The sequence below is a fragment of the Myotis yumanensis genome, unplaced genomic scaffold (assembly GCF_028538775.1).
Source record: "Myotis yumanensis isolate MYYU_CA2020_CCGP unplaced genomic scaffold, mMyoYum1.0.hap1 SCAF_10, whole genome shotgun sequence".
Taxonomy (NCBI): domain Eukaryota; kingdom Metazoa; phylum Chordata; class Mammalia; order Chiroptera; family Vespertilionidae; genus Myotis; species Myotis yumanensis.
Genome location: NW_027223761.1, coordinates 45,103,156 through 45,116,713, shown reverse-complemented (window position 1 = coordinate 45,116,713; position 13,558 = coordinate 45,103,156). Strand labels below are relative to the sequence as shown.

Sequence of the window (13,558 nt, the reverse complement as noted above, 5' to 3'; positions counted from 1 at the left end):
GGCCCAGCTGCACCTGGCTAGGTGAAATGGTACAATACAGGACTGAGCAGCAGAGGCTCAATGGTTTCATTTCAATTTCAAAGCTCCTGGGGGGCTCCATCTTATTTATGAATGTGAGGATATGGGATCAGATAAGTTCTTCTTCCCAACCTATGGTCTTATTATTCTCAAATCAGAAGTGGGGATCTTGAGATACCCTAAATATTTTTCCAAGCCTAAGGGAAATCACACATTCCCCTAAGATGTATTGCACAAATTAAAATCGCTGTAAAGTGAGGTAATGGAATCTGCCCATTAGAGGGATGTTGGGAAGTTTAAATGACATATTCACAGCAGGCTCAGGGCACATAATTATCTTCTCACCATGGTCATGCTGCTTATCAAGCTATAAATGTAACTTTAGTAACAAATATGGAAATGGTTTGTTTCATAGGTTAAATAACATCAAAAATCTGATGACCCTAAGGTAATAGTAAGAAAAACAATCTTTGAATCCAGAGTCTGGCTTGAAGGCCTGGGCTCTTAGCTGTTAATCATATCTCCAAACAGAAATAATATATTAGATGATAAATACTAGAAGAAACATGTATTGGCATTTAGATCTCCTTTAATGGCCACAACAGCCCTGTGAGATAACCAAAACCAGAAAGGTCCAAAGTGTCAGTGAATCAGTGTTGGTGTCAGAATTTGAACCCAGATTTCTAATTGTAAAGCCCAGCTACTCAAATGTACCTTGTAAAATGCTCTGCAGAGAAGGGCATCCTTCAGTCTACTACATCTTGGCTGACTTCCACATGCCTTTGCCTAACTTCCCCGCCAGGAGTTGAGGTGGTAAGCTGAGGACTGTGGCTGGTTTCTTGAACCTCCACTTGGGAGATCATCGCTGGGAGGAGCAGGACGACCCGACCCCCCCCAGCCCCCCCCCACGCTCACTCTGCTGTGGGTTCCAGCAGCCTTTCCAAGTGTTTTGCAAGCCCAGATTCTGTCTGGAGGTAAAACCCACCCCACCCCGCCTCACGTCAAAAAATCCTGTTGCTTTCCTCTGGCCCCACCAGTTTGTGTCCTTTTCCTGGTTCTCCAGAGCTATCTGCTGGTTCTTTGTCTGCTCTCTGGACCTATTCCCAAGTTCTCAGACTTTAGTAGGTGTTCTTTCTTTGCCCAATTGGTCAATAGGCCGTCAGCTCTTGTCATCAGCTGCCACATATCCTAATGACCACAAGCTAACTCTTCAGAGCCTTTTGGTAAAAAGTCCAGGAAAGGCTTTGGCACTTGCTTCCATATTGCCACCAGCGGGTCCCAAGGGCTATTTCACAAGTTTTGGCTGCCTAACACGAACACTTGGAGGGGAGGGAGGCAGTATTTGAGTTTGGGCCTCACTTCCACTATGAAAGCCAAAGGGGCTAGCTATTTGCTCACCTCTGGCAGCTGGGCCAGATATCAGACTTGGCCAGTCAGATGCTCCTACCTGAGATGTAAAGAAAATGACAGCCCTAGCTTGTTTGGCTTAGTGGATAGTGTCACCTGTGGACTGAAGGGTCCCGGGTTCAATTCTAATCAAAGGCACTGCCTGGGTTTCGGTCTCCATCCCCAGTAGGGAGCGTGTAGGAGGCAGCCAATCAATGATTCTCTCTCATCATTGATGTTTCTATCTCTCCCTCTCTGAAATCAATAGATGAAAAACCATTCACTGAGAAAAATTGGGGGAGGCTAGTGATTATCCTCTAGGAAGCCTGCATCTCTTGGTGAGCTATTATTCAGTGTTCACCTAAGCTCTACATTTCTTCTATGGTTTTCTGAAATGAAAAGTTTAAAAACTCCCTTTCTTGATCTCAAGTAATGGCTATACAGGGGTGTTTATGTTAACAATTCAAGCTGCACACTTAAATACTAATAATTTACATACTTTTCTTCCTATCAGCCGACACTCCCAACTGACAATGTTTAACTTGTGATTTTTTGACTTAATAATGGTGCAGAGGTGATTCCCATTCAGTAGAAAGGCTAGCAAAATGTAGTACTCTCATGATGCTGGGCAGTGTCAGTGGGCCACAGCTCCAAGTCAGTCCCAAAATCCCAAGGGTAAACAACTGATACTCTAGCAGCGGTTCTCAACCTGTGGGTCGCAACCCCTGAAAATACATCCTGCATATCAGATATTTACATTACAATTCATAAAAGTAGCAAAACTAGTTATGAAATAACAACGAAAATAATTTTATGGTTGGGGGTCACCGCAACATGAGGAACTGTATTAAAGGGTCACGGCATTAGGAATATACATTGAGCGTACTGTGTTGCCAGGGTGTTTGGGATAGTGTTTTTGCATTCCATCATGTCTACAAAATGCCCACCTGTATCTCCTGCTTTGGGTGAGAAGAGGAAGGTAATTACTCTTGAGAGGAATACTGACGGTAACTGCCCAACTGTAAAACATAGTGTTCTGAGCACACTTTAAAGTAAGCTAGGCTGATTTGGTGGCTAGGTTCACGGAAGGCATTTCTGACCTACGGTATTTTCAATTCATGAGTTAATCTGGATATAACACTATCTTAAGTCAAGGAGCAGCTGTTCTTCAATACGTTTATTTTCCTCTTCCCAAGCTGCTACTTGGGTGCACATTTGTCATAGCGCCACCTGGTGGTAAGTTAACAGCACTACTGAACGCTACAGACTAATTTCCAATTTTAGTAGACTGAGGTTTATACACCATTTTATGTATTTTTTACTATTGATTTTAGAGAAAGGGGGAGAGAAAGGGAGATATCAATGTAAGGAAGAAACACTGATCAGTTGCCTCCCACACACACCCCTACCCTCCGGTGCATGGCACAATGCACCAACCGAGCCAGATCACCTAATATACAAAGACCTGTGGCTGGCTGTGTCAATATTAGATGTTAAGATCCTAGGTGACCAGGATTGTCATAACCTGTTGCCAGCACCCAGACCTTTGGATGCTCACATTAGTAAACTAATTTCTCTTAAAAAAAAAAAAAAAAAAATCCCCTCACAACCTGTTACTAATCCTGTTTGTTACTAATGTTGTGGCCCCACCCCATAACAAAGAAACAGAATTTCCGGAGGATGAGGCCCAGAAGTCAGGATTTAAAAAGATTCCCAGATGATTCGAATGTGCAGCCAAGGTTGAGAACCACTGGTCTAGTGGGAAAGACAACCAAATAATCAGAGTACCCACTAGGCAGCCTGTGGAGCCAGGTTATCTCACAGCCAGGCCTCACTACCAGGACAGTGTGACTACCAGACTTGGCCTTCCAGGCCCATGACAGTTGTCATCAGGAAGGAAAGTCCCAGCTCTGTGATAAATCAATCTAGTTATCATGAGTCTTATAGAATTATCAAGTCTGTCCCTCATTAGTTTCACCTAAGTATAACAAGAGCACCAGTTACTTATAAATAGCAATAGAAAACATTTCCAAATATGATAAAACAGGAGACAATTTTAAATATTCTTTATATCTGTGCTTCAAGCTCTTCATCACTGGCACAAATTCCACTTACACTTTAGAGATGTTGAGGATTAAATTAAAAAGTATGTGAAGCACAACACCCAGAGCCTAGCATAACCCAAAATATAATGATCAATATATTTATTTTCTATGTGCAATGGAGATTTCTTTATGCACTAGGAAAAAAAGTCTTCAATATTATCCCTCTTCTAAACCTAACCCTTACAGATGAGTTAATCAAGGTGTTGTCAAACCTTAGTGTCACTACCCCCAACAGGTTATCTTTCTGGTTACCTCTGCTTGGGTCCTCCTGGCCTTTGTCTCACAAGTACAGTCAAAACCAAGAGGATTTCAGTGAAAGCATAAGCATCATGAGCCAGGCAGCCCTAAAAACCAACCAAGTAATGCTCTGATGAGGTGACACGACCTCAGTCTGAATACTGGATGTACAGTCTGTCAGGCCATGCAGCTTTTAAAAAGATTTTATTAAAGGTCTTTATAGAGCAACATCCAGACTCCAGATCCAGCTGCCAAGGAGACCCTAAAACCAAATAAAGCACAACAGTAAGAACAAAAATTTCACCTGAGTATCGGGTTCTTTCATTTACCAAATGGGTATATACTCCCACTGAGAGTTTGCATGAAGACTAATGAACTTTTAGGAGGAAAAAAAAACCACAGGTATTCTTTGTAAGGGGGTTGCTGAAAGGTAATAGCTTATGACTAGCAAGAGTGCCTTGAAATTTTTGAGTAAATGAGAATAGAGGGAAATTCCTATTTCAAACTTTGTAGTAATCAGGAATTTAAGAGACCAAGTCCAAACACCCCTCCCAAAAGAATCCTGGGTTAAAATTAAAAGGGCCCCTGGCTTTAACCAGCATTCTTCCATGTAAATTAAGTGCACTCCAATTATTCACCAAATGCTTACCACAGTGTGCAAAACAAGTAGTACTAGGGAGACAAAGGAACAGGGTCCCATTCCGCCCAAGGGGCTGCTAGAGACATACCTGTTATGCTGTGGGTACTGGCTGGGGCATGGCAGGCGGCTCTGGCTTTCCACCTTTCTGTTCCGAGATGGGGGTGGTGGGCAGTATCTCATCTTTGGGTTCCACAATGCTCACGTGGTCAGGCAGGGGCTTCTTAGGGCCTATCTTACCACTTGGGTCCCAAGGAAGCATGATCTTCACTTTGATGCCCAGCACACCTAAAGGACAGTTAGGATCATGGTTAGGACCTGCCTGTGGTATCACCGGCCCCCACAACACAATAGGACAGGGCAGAGGAAGAGAACAGTAAGTTACTCAAGTATCCCTGGTTCTGGTCCCTTCTCAGACAAATGCCTCTAGTCAACCAATGAACAGGACACTTGTGCAAAAGGAACCTATGCAGTGCCACAGAACATGGCACTGACAAGGACCAAGAGCAGGAGTGACCTTTCTGACTCGTCATCGTGTCATCACTGAAGGGTACACAGGAGGCTGAGACAAGGACAAGCCAACCCTTGGATCTGACTGATCTCAACAATTCTCTTCTTCCAATTCAGTGCAACGAATCAATAAGCCCAAGGAGTACTAACATGCTCTGCTACTCTGAAAATGAATTTTCTAAACACCGAGGTGTGCATGGAAAACCACATCTATTCACGAAGACCCTTTGCCCTAAGAGCTACCAACTGCTCACCTTGCCTGAGCAGCACATGGCGCACGGCAGTGTCAACATAGTAGTTAACAGGGTCCCCACTGTGGATCATCAGACCATCAACAAACTTCATGGACTTAGCCCTCTGTCCTCGGAGTTTCCCAGACACCACAACCTCACAGCCTTTGGCCCCACTCTCCATGATGAACCGAAGCACTCCATAGCAGGCCCTTTGGGAAAACGAGACAGATATCCATTTGTGTTATCACCAAAGATAGAATCACCCAATCCCACCCCATGTTTAAAAAACATGTAAGACTTACTAGTTTTCCGTTGTCAATGTCCCTTTAAAGCAATGGTTCTCAACCTTCCTAATGCCGCGACCCTTTAATACAGTTCCTCATGTTGTGGTGACCCTCAACCATAAAATTATTTTCGTTGCTACTTCATAACTGTAATTTTGCTACCGTTATGAATTGTCATGTAAATATCTGATATGCAGGATGTATTTCCATTGTTACAAATTGAACATAATTAAAGCATAGTGATTAATCACAAAAACAATATGTAATTATATTATGTGTTTTCTGATGGTCTTAGGCGACCCCCAAAGGGGTCGCGACCCACAGGTTGAGAACCGCTGCTTTAAAGGAACAACCAACCCCCCCCCACCACCGCCCCCACCCATGCCAGGTGAATTAAGTTGGCAATCTGGGGAACTGGGAGTGGTAAAGCTCAGTAACAAGTATTTAAAAATAAATAAAAGAAACCCCAAGTGATTCTAATGTGCAACCAAAGTTGAGACCCACAAATAAGATTTTAAAAATAAGGTTGAGGCCCACACTCAATCTCATGATTATCAAGTTGATACCCCCGCCCCCATCACTCTCAAGCAAACCTTTCCAGTCCAGTCCATCTCTGCCAACTCAGGCAAGCCATCAGTGAGAACCCAGAAGTACCCAATCACTAAGTGACCCCCTTATGGCTTACTGAAACATTCCTCAACCTCCAGAATTCCTGTTCATTTGGCACCCTATCGGTTTAGGATCCTAGCTGCCTTGACTATTAGCACACTGGAAAAGCGTATCTAGGTCTATGTAATTGATAGTAAGCCTTAAAAAATATCACGTCAACAGGAAAGTAAAGAGCAGACCCACCACCATGCCCCACACCCTGTCATATAATCTCATTTAATCCTCACAAAAAAAGGGTGGTGATACATGATTCCCATCTAGAGACAGGAGACCCAAGGGTCTGAGAAGTTCAGTAAGCTGCTCTGGTCTCAGAACTTCCAAGTCAAACTTCTGAGAATTTTTTCTAACAAGTCCTCAGATGATGTCAGTGATGGTGGCCCAGGGACCAAATTTTGAGAATCACTTATTGCCTGAGCAGCAACATAGATCTGGCATTCAAACCAGGTAGGCAGTCTTCTACATGTCCTTGTCTATAGCCTTTCCTACCCATCCCAACATCAACCTGCAGGCAGCGCAGCACTTGTGTCCTTCCTCTGCTGGAAAACCTCCGGGGGCTCTGCTGCAGCCCATCACTCCTCACATTACTATCTATGTACAGAGCTCGCTTCCACGTGCGCTGTCTTATCTTCTAGTCCCCAGAAGGATTAACACGTGATGGAACTGAGTGACTTCAACAGGAAGCCTAACCTTCCCTCTCTGAGTTCTATTTTTGTTTTACTCCCCGGGCATTCAGAACAGTTCTCCATTATAACACTGATCACTCCTTCAAAAATTTCCTTCTTGCCCAGCCAGCACGGCTCAGTGGTTGAACATCAACCTATGAACCAGAGGTCACGATTTGATTCTTGGTCAGGGCATATGCCTAGATTTTGAACTGATCCCCGGTGGGTGGTGTGCAGGCCAATCAATGATTCTCTCTCATCATTGATGTTTCTCTCTCTCTCTCCCTCTCTGAAATCAATTAAAAAAATATATTTAAAAAAAAAAAGACTTGTTTCTTTACTAGTTTTTCCTGCTACACTGCCAGTTCAACAAGGACATGGAGCCCTAGCCGGTTTGGCTCAGTGGATAGAGCGACAGCCTGCGGACTGAAAGGTCTTGGGTTCAATCCCGGTCAAGGGTACATGCCTGGGTTGCGGGCTCGATCCCCCCCCGGGGGGGGGGGGGGGCGGTGCATGCGAATTAATAAAATGGCAAACACACCATATTCTGATCCACAAAAAGGGGATACGTACTCACCTCCGCACGGCAAGGCCCCCTAGGAGTTTGTAACGCAGAGACTCTGCCTGGGCAATGGCACACAGACCTCTTGTGGCCACCTTTTCAGCATAAAGCTTGAAGAAAGAAACATATATCACTATAGCACCCCTTAGTACTCCCCACACCTAGCACACACTCAGTGACATGCACTGAACCATTTCTCATTGCCCTCGCATCCCTAGCTCTTCCTACAGTCACACCAAGGAGACCAATGGGCACCCGATCCATCATGTGTATCATTACCACTCAAGGTGGATGTAAAATTCCCTAACCACCAGAACTGAGAACAGGCCTGTAAAATTAAGCTTACTACTTATTAGGAGATCTTCAACAAAACACCAACCCATTTGTAATATTCAATGAGCACGAATAAACAGTCTTCAGTGAGAGAAGGGTTTTAGAAGTGCCATCCCAAGAGCCATTTCCAGGCCCACAGTCATCACTCACCTCCACACTGCCCTCAGGGAAGCCAAACCTCTTCTGAACCACGGCGGTCAATTCCCGGATGCGTCGGCCCTTCTCACCAAGAACATTCTGCGTCCTGGGAAAGCAAAGAGCGGCAATTCACAGCTTTCACAAGGTTCCACATGTAACCTCCAATCTCCCATCTGCGGAGCAGTAAAACCTCATTCATCAGACACAAGCAAGAAGAAAGTGTGGGTGACGGGAACTCCTAGTTAGAGTTTAAAAATGCAGTTCACAAAAACCAATTATTGCCCTAAGCAGTTTGGCTCAGTGGACAGAGCGTTGGCCTGCGGACTGAAGGGTCCCAGGTTTGATTCCAGTCAAGGGCATGTACCTTGGAGGCAGCTGATCGATGTTTCTCTCTCATCGATGTTTCTAACTCTCTATCCCTCTCCCTTCCTCTCTGTAAAAAATCAATAAAGTATATTTTAAAACAAAACAAACCAAAAACCAATTATTGCACTCCCTAAGGCCAAATGTACTGGCTGCCCCCTTAAGCTTCCAGACCAAAACCATCTCGGTCTATGCAACATTAACGACTTTTTACCTGGTGGCCAGAATAATAATTTCTGTCCTGTTTGGCGTAACTCGGACCTCAACTCCAGAGTAGCCATCTTCGGCCAGCTCCCGGGTGAGAAACTCGTTCAGTTCGGCTTTGAAGATGCCATCAGCAACAAACTAACAAAAAAACAAAACAAAAACAGAATTCAAAGTTAGGGCATGGGTGCAGGTTCACTTTCCCCCCCGCCTGGTCTTTCAGCCAATGCAGCCCTCGTCCAAACTCAACCCGTCCAACAAGCGGCCCCTCACCCATCGTCCTGCCCTGGTTCCGAAAGGGAGGGAGCAAGCCCTTCTCAGACAAATGCCTCTCGGTCATCGTCTGGTGGCGACTCTGACCCGGGGCCCTGACCACAGCGCCGCAGGACGCAGCTCCGAGCAGGGACCACCTGGACAGCAACACCCCAGTCAGACTCGTCATCGTCTCCTCATCGAAGGGCTCTCAGGACCGTGGTTCGCACGTACACACGCCCAACAATGCGCTAACGGGGCCCGCTGACGACTCATTCATCCGCACAGCAGGGGCCCCAGCAGGGACGGCGCGGACCGCAGAGGCGGGACCCGGCCCCGCGCTCTCGCCGGGCCGGTGTGGCCGTCTCCCAGGGGGTGCAATTCACAAAAGCGTGTGGATGTCGTTCGAATGTGGACGCAGTGTCCGAAAAATGACCAACTTCTCCAACAAACGGGCTTGAGTCCTTCCAGTGGGAAAGTGAAGAGACACGAGGGCGCACTCTCCCGCGGTCCCCTCCCTCCGCTGGCCCACGGCTTCTCCCCGGAGTAATCAGCCGTCAGCAGCCCGTGCAGCTCAAGCATTTAGGGCCCGAAGGCGGCACCCAGACACGACTAGGAAGAAGGCCAGACGCCCACCCCTTCCCAAAGCCACGCTGTTAAGATCTGAAGCGGCCGGCTCGGCTCACACTCTCCAGACACCACGCGTTCACTCATCGTTATTTGTTGGCCAAGAGATGCTCGCACGCGCCTTCTCCGGGGCAGGAGAGGAGCCCGGTGCTCATCTCTACTCTCCGCCCCGAACCGGCGGAAATCGTCTCCCTTTCCCCGCCACACCGCGCTCGCCTGGCCCGGGCCCCCGCACTCAATCCACCGCCATCCGCAGCCCGCGGGGATGCCTCGCGGCCCAAGCCACTTCCCCGAGCAGGGCAGGGAGCTGCGGGTCCCGACACGGCACCCCGAGAAGGCCCTGACCCGCACGGCGCCGCAATCCCCAGGGCCCCGAGCCCAGGAGCTCACCTTCCTCTTCTTGGAAATCTGCACCGCCATCTTGCCGCCGTGCGTCGCCGAAAAGAAAGGAAGTAGCTCACGGGCGGAAGTGGGTATAAAGGGCGCGGAGTGACGACGAAGAACTGCGCGACGTTGACGCCTGTGGGCGCTCCTGGGAAATGTAGTTTTTCTGGTAAGGAAGGTTTTCAGGAAAAGAGAAGAATGATGGAGACAGCTACAGAGGAAACAGGAAAGGAAGCAGATGAATCAGAATGTGGGAATTGCAGGGGAGCTTACTGTAGTGTAAAAATAAACAATGTGAGGCGCAGAGATGAAAATGACAAGTGTAAACTCACAGAGCAACAGAGTTCAACAAGCGCTGAATCCTGGCCTCTACACTCCACACTGGAATGAAAATAGACTGAAAGTCTTTGGTGAAATTCATTTAGGACCCCAGCTCTTTCAGACTGTTTTCCTTCCCTCCGTTCCAACTGATATCTAACATTTATTAAGTATTCTAAGGGCTGTTGTATGTCCTGTATATTATTAACTAATTTACCGGTAGGCCTCACTTTCTTAAAGTCTGTTACAACTTGTAACAAGAAGTACTAAAGTAGTGGCTCATGGGTTCACAATTATTTTTCAATAAAAAATATTTCCCTCTGTATTTTAGTATGAAAATTTCCAAGCACACAGAAAAGTTGAAAGAATTTTGCAGTGCACACCCATATATGAATTACTTAAGTGCTGCCATGAACATTTTTGCTATATTTGATTTATCACATATCTATCCACCCCTCTATTCACCCACCAATGCACTTTTTGATACATTTCAAAGTAAGTTGCAGACATCAGTACACTTCACCCCTAAACATTTCAACAGTTTTATGTTAAATTTGGATAGTTTGCCTGAATTTAAAATCAGGAGATACTAAACTATTTTAGGTTACTCTTTAAAATACAGAAAGATCTAGCAACATATCAGGTCTACATTTCCTTATAACTATGCTCTCCTTCCCTGTTGGATGGCAAAGGGCTTTCCCCGGTGCCACAGTCCCTGGCAGCTTCATTCACTTCTTGTCTGATCCTTGAAGACATTTGTGCTTTTCTCCAGCACTAATACAATTTTTAGGCAAAGACCTGTCTTATAATCATTGAATTAATGGTGTTCTAGGGTGGGGGGACTGAGCAGAGGGACAAGAGAAGATGAAAAGAAGTGGATGAACCAAAAAGATAGATAGGTTGTGGGCCTGATGTGCCTTGATGATGGACTGAGGTTGAAGGGGGAGAACTGAGAATGATGCCCAGGTTTCTGACTCCAGTGGTGGATGCTTGGTGACAATCCTCACTGAGATGAGGAACCCAGAGACAGGTATTTTTCTTTTTGTGTCATCTTCCTCTGCTCTTTACTTTCTTCTTTATCAAGCTCCATGGTCTGTTAACACACTGGTGCCAGGCTGCTAAAATCTCAACCCTGATGACTCTGACTACCTGACTTTGCTATGCCCTCTCTTGGGATATGGGAGAGAGTCTGGCTTTGTGCAGCAACCTTTTGCAGCAAGGATTCAGAATCTGGATAGTGCAAATGGATATACTAGATAAGAAATATAAATTTAGGAAGTATTGAGGGGAGCCAGGCAGAGACCTACTCTCTAGTGGAGTGGCTCCCTGAATCTCTGGACCCATAGCTTTTTATTTACTAGAATACACACTTGCCCTTTAGCAAAGCAAACAGACATTTCAATGGTAAGGTTTGGTAAACCATAAAGGATTATCAGGTTAGGGCCATGGTCAGCAAACTGCAGCTTGTGAGCCACATGCGGGTCTTTGGCCCCTTGAGTGTGGCTCTTCCTAAACCTTAGGAGTACCCTAATTAAGTTAATAAAAATGTACTTCCCTATATAGTTTAAGTTTAAAAAATTTGGCTCTCAAAAGAAATTTCAATCATTGTACTGTTGATATTTGGCTCTGTTGACTAATGAGTTTGCCGACCACTGGGTTAGGGAATTGCCTTCAGCCATTCAGCCAGCAGCAAGTAATATAATGCTGATTCTCAGCCCTTGCTGAATATCAAAGTCCATTAGCCTTCTGACAGACCTCTCAAATTTACATGTCAACTGCTTTTTGGTCTTTGCCTCCAGCAGCTTTGCATACTGTAGTCAGAATATTTCCTCATTCAGTTATGCCCCTCATTCTCCCACAGTGCTTACTATAACCTTTGTCAAATCAGAACCTCCTCCTCATTCTCAGCAGTCAACTTCCCTCCTAACTTATTACCCCAAAAATAGGTTGTACAGTCAAGAACTGCCTCTCACCTATCCTGTAGCTGTATGTTTCCTTGGCCAGCCTTCTCCTTTTCCCTCCCTGCTCAAGGAAGAGACCCTCTTCTTGCCCAAGGTAAGTCTCCCCTGTGTGTTTTAGTTTAAGTTTAGTTCTGTTCCTTTGAGGCCTTGTTCTAGCAATCAAGCTCTACCTTTCAGGTGATATCCTCCTTTACTGGCTCTTCCTTCCCCATCCCTTGGGTTAAATATGTCCAGGGTTGTGACTCTCCTCGTTGCCCCTAGTTGTAGGACAAATGTTAAAAGATTTCTTTTTACTGCTTTTGTATTATTGCTTTAGGACTCACACTTCCAATATCCCTACTTACAATAAAAATAAGACCCAGAGTACGAAGGATGTGAGAAAACGAGCATCCTCACCCTGTAGGTGGAATGTGAACTGGGCTTCTTTTTTGAGGGCAGCTTGATGGTAACCACTGTAATTTAAGATATAGATTCCCTTTGGCCCAGCAAATGCATTCCTTTTTATCTACTCCAGAAAAACACCTGCACAAATATACATAGAGTTAGTTGAATGCAATAATGCGTGTTATAGCACTATTAGGAATAGTGAAAAAAAATAAATTAAGAATAGCTCCACAGCCCCTCAGTAGAGAAGTGGTTATTGAATATTATGTGGTGATTAAAAAGAATGATGTGACTATATGTACACACATGAAAAGAGCATCAAGAAATATCATTATGGCCCAACTGGCATGGCTCAGTGGTTGAGCATCGACCTATGAACCAGGAGTCACGGTTCAATTCCTGGTCAGGGTACATGCCTGCCTTGCAGGCTTGATTCCCCAGTGGAGGGCATGCATGAGGCAGCCAATCAATGATTCTCTCTCATCACTGATGTTTCTATCTCTCTCTCCTCCCTTTCTCTTTGAAATCAATAAAAATATATTTTAAAAAATAAAGAAATATCACTATGTGACAAAACCTAGTTGCAGAACAATATAAACTGTATAATACTGATGTACAATAAATAAAACATTATGTATGTAAATGCACATAAGGATAAATAGCCAACTGACAGATAACCAATCTTACTTCTGGGAATGGAGTAGTTTGGCGGGGAGGTTAAGGGGCAATCTATTTTATTGCTCAACTGTTTAAAAAATATATTTTTATTGATTTTTAACAGAGAGGAAGGGAAAGGGATAGAGAGTTAGAAACACCGATGAGGGAGAAACACCAATCAGCTGCCTCCTGCACGCCCCCTACTGGGGATTGAGCCGCAACTAAGATACATGCCCTTGACCAGAAATGAACTTTGGACTCTTCAGTCTGCGGGGAGGGGGTGGGGGTCGACATTCTATCCACCAAGCCAAACCCATCAGGGCTCAACTTTTTTTTTTAGAATAAAAATATATTCATACATTCCTTGTAAAATTGAAAATGAATAAAAAAAATTGCAAGGACCTCATTTCTGTTTATGTGGCCACTTGTGAAACAATGTGAATTGGCTCAGCCTCTAACACCAAATCCCATAATCCTTGCTTTTGAAAGCTCAGGATAAAGAAAAGCTTATTCTCTTAATCAGACTATACATCTCTGTCTGATACAGTAGCCACTGGCCTCACAGGGCTACGAAGTACCTGAAAGGTTGCTGCACTAAGGGGAAAATTGTTCTATGTGTAAACAAACCAGATTT

General features: G+C 45.0%; 1 protein-coding gene and 2 non-coding genes across 4 annotated transcripts in view; all 3 read right to left on the bottom strand.

Moving 5' to 3' along the window:
* RPS3 (ribosomal protein S3) overlaps positions 1–9,688 on the bottom strand; it is a 35,429-nt gene extending 25,741 nt beyond the window's left edge. The window contains exons 1-7 of one of the 2 annotated variants that reach the window (XM_070425642.1): positions 9,611–9,688; positions 8,352–8,482; positions 7,787–7,880; positions 7,319–7,413; positions 5,148–5,335; positions 4,475–4,671; positions 3,934–4,008 (exon numbers count right to left, since the gene is read on the bottom strand). In XM_070425642.1, the coding sequence (XP_070281743.1) occupies positions 4,478–4,671; positions 5,148–5,335; positions 7,319–7,413; positions 7,787–7,880; positions 8,352–8,482; positions 9,611–9,640 (732 nt within the window). In that variant the 5' untranslated portion in view covers positions 9,641–9,688 and the 3' untranslated portion in view covers positions 3,934–4,008; positions 4,475–4,477. Of the gene's footprint in view, positions 1–3,933; positions 4,009–4,474; positions 4,672–5,147; positions 5,336–7,318; positions 7,414–7,786; positions 7,881–8,351; positions 8,483–9,610 lie in introns of those variants that run through there. The other variant, XM_070425644.1, reaches the window with a different exon arrangement.
* Positions 4,791–4,932, bottom strand: LOC139019097 (small nucleolar RNA SNORD15). The gene has a single exon (XR_011472996.1). It is a non-coding gene; the product is annotated as a small nucleolar RNA SNORD15 (small nucleolar RNA).
* Positions 8,654–8,799, bottom strand: LOC139019099 (small nucleolar RNA SNORD15). The gene has a single exon (XR_011472998.1). It is a non-coding gene; the product is annotated as a small nucleolar RNA SNORD15 (small nucleolar RNA).
* Positions 9,689–13,558: the final 3,870 nt, after the last annotated feature.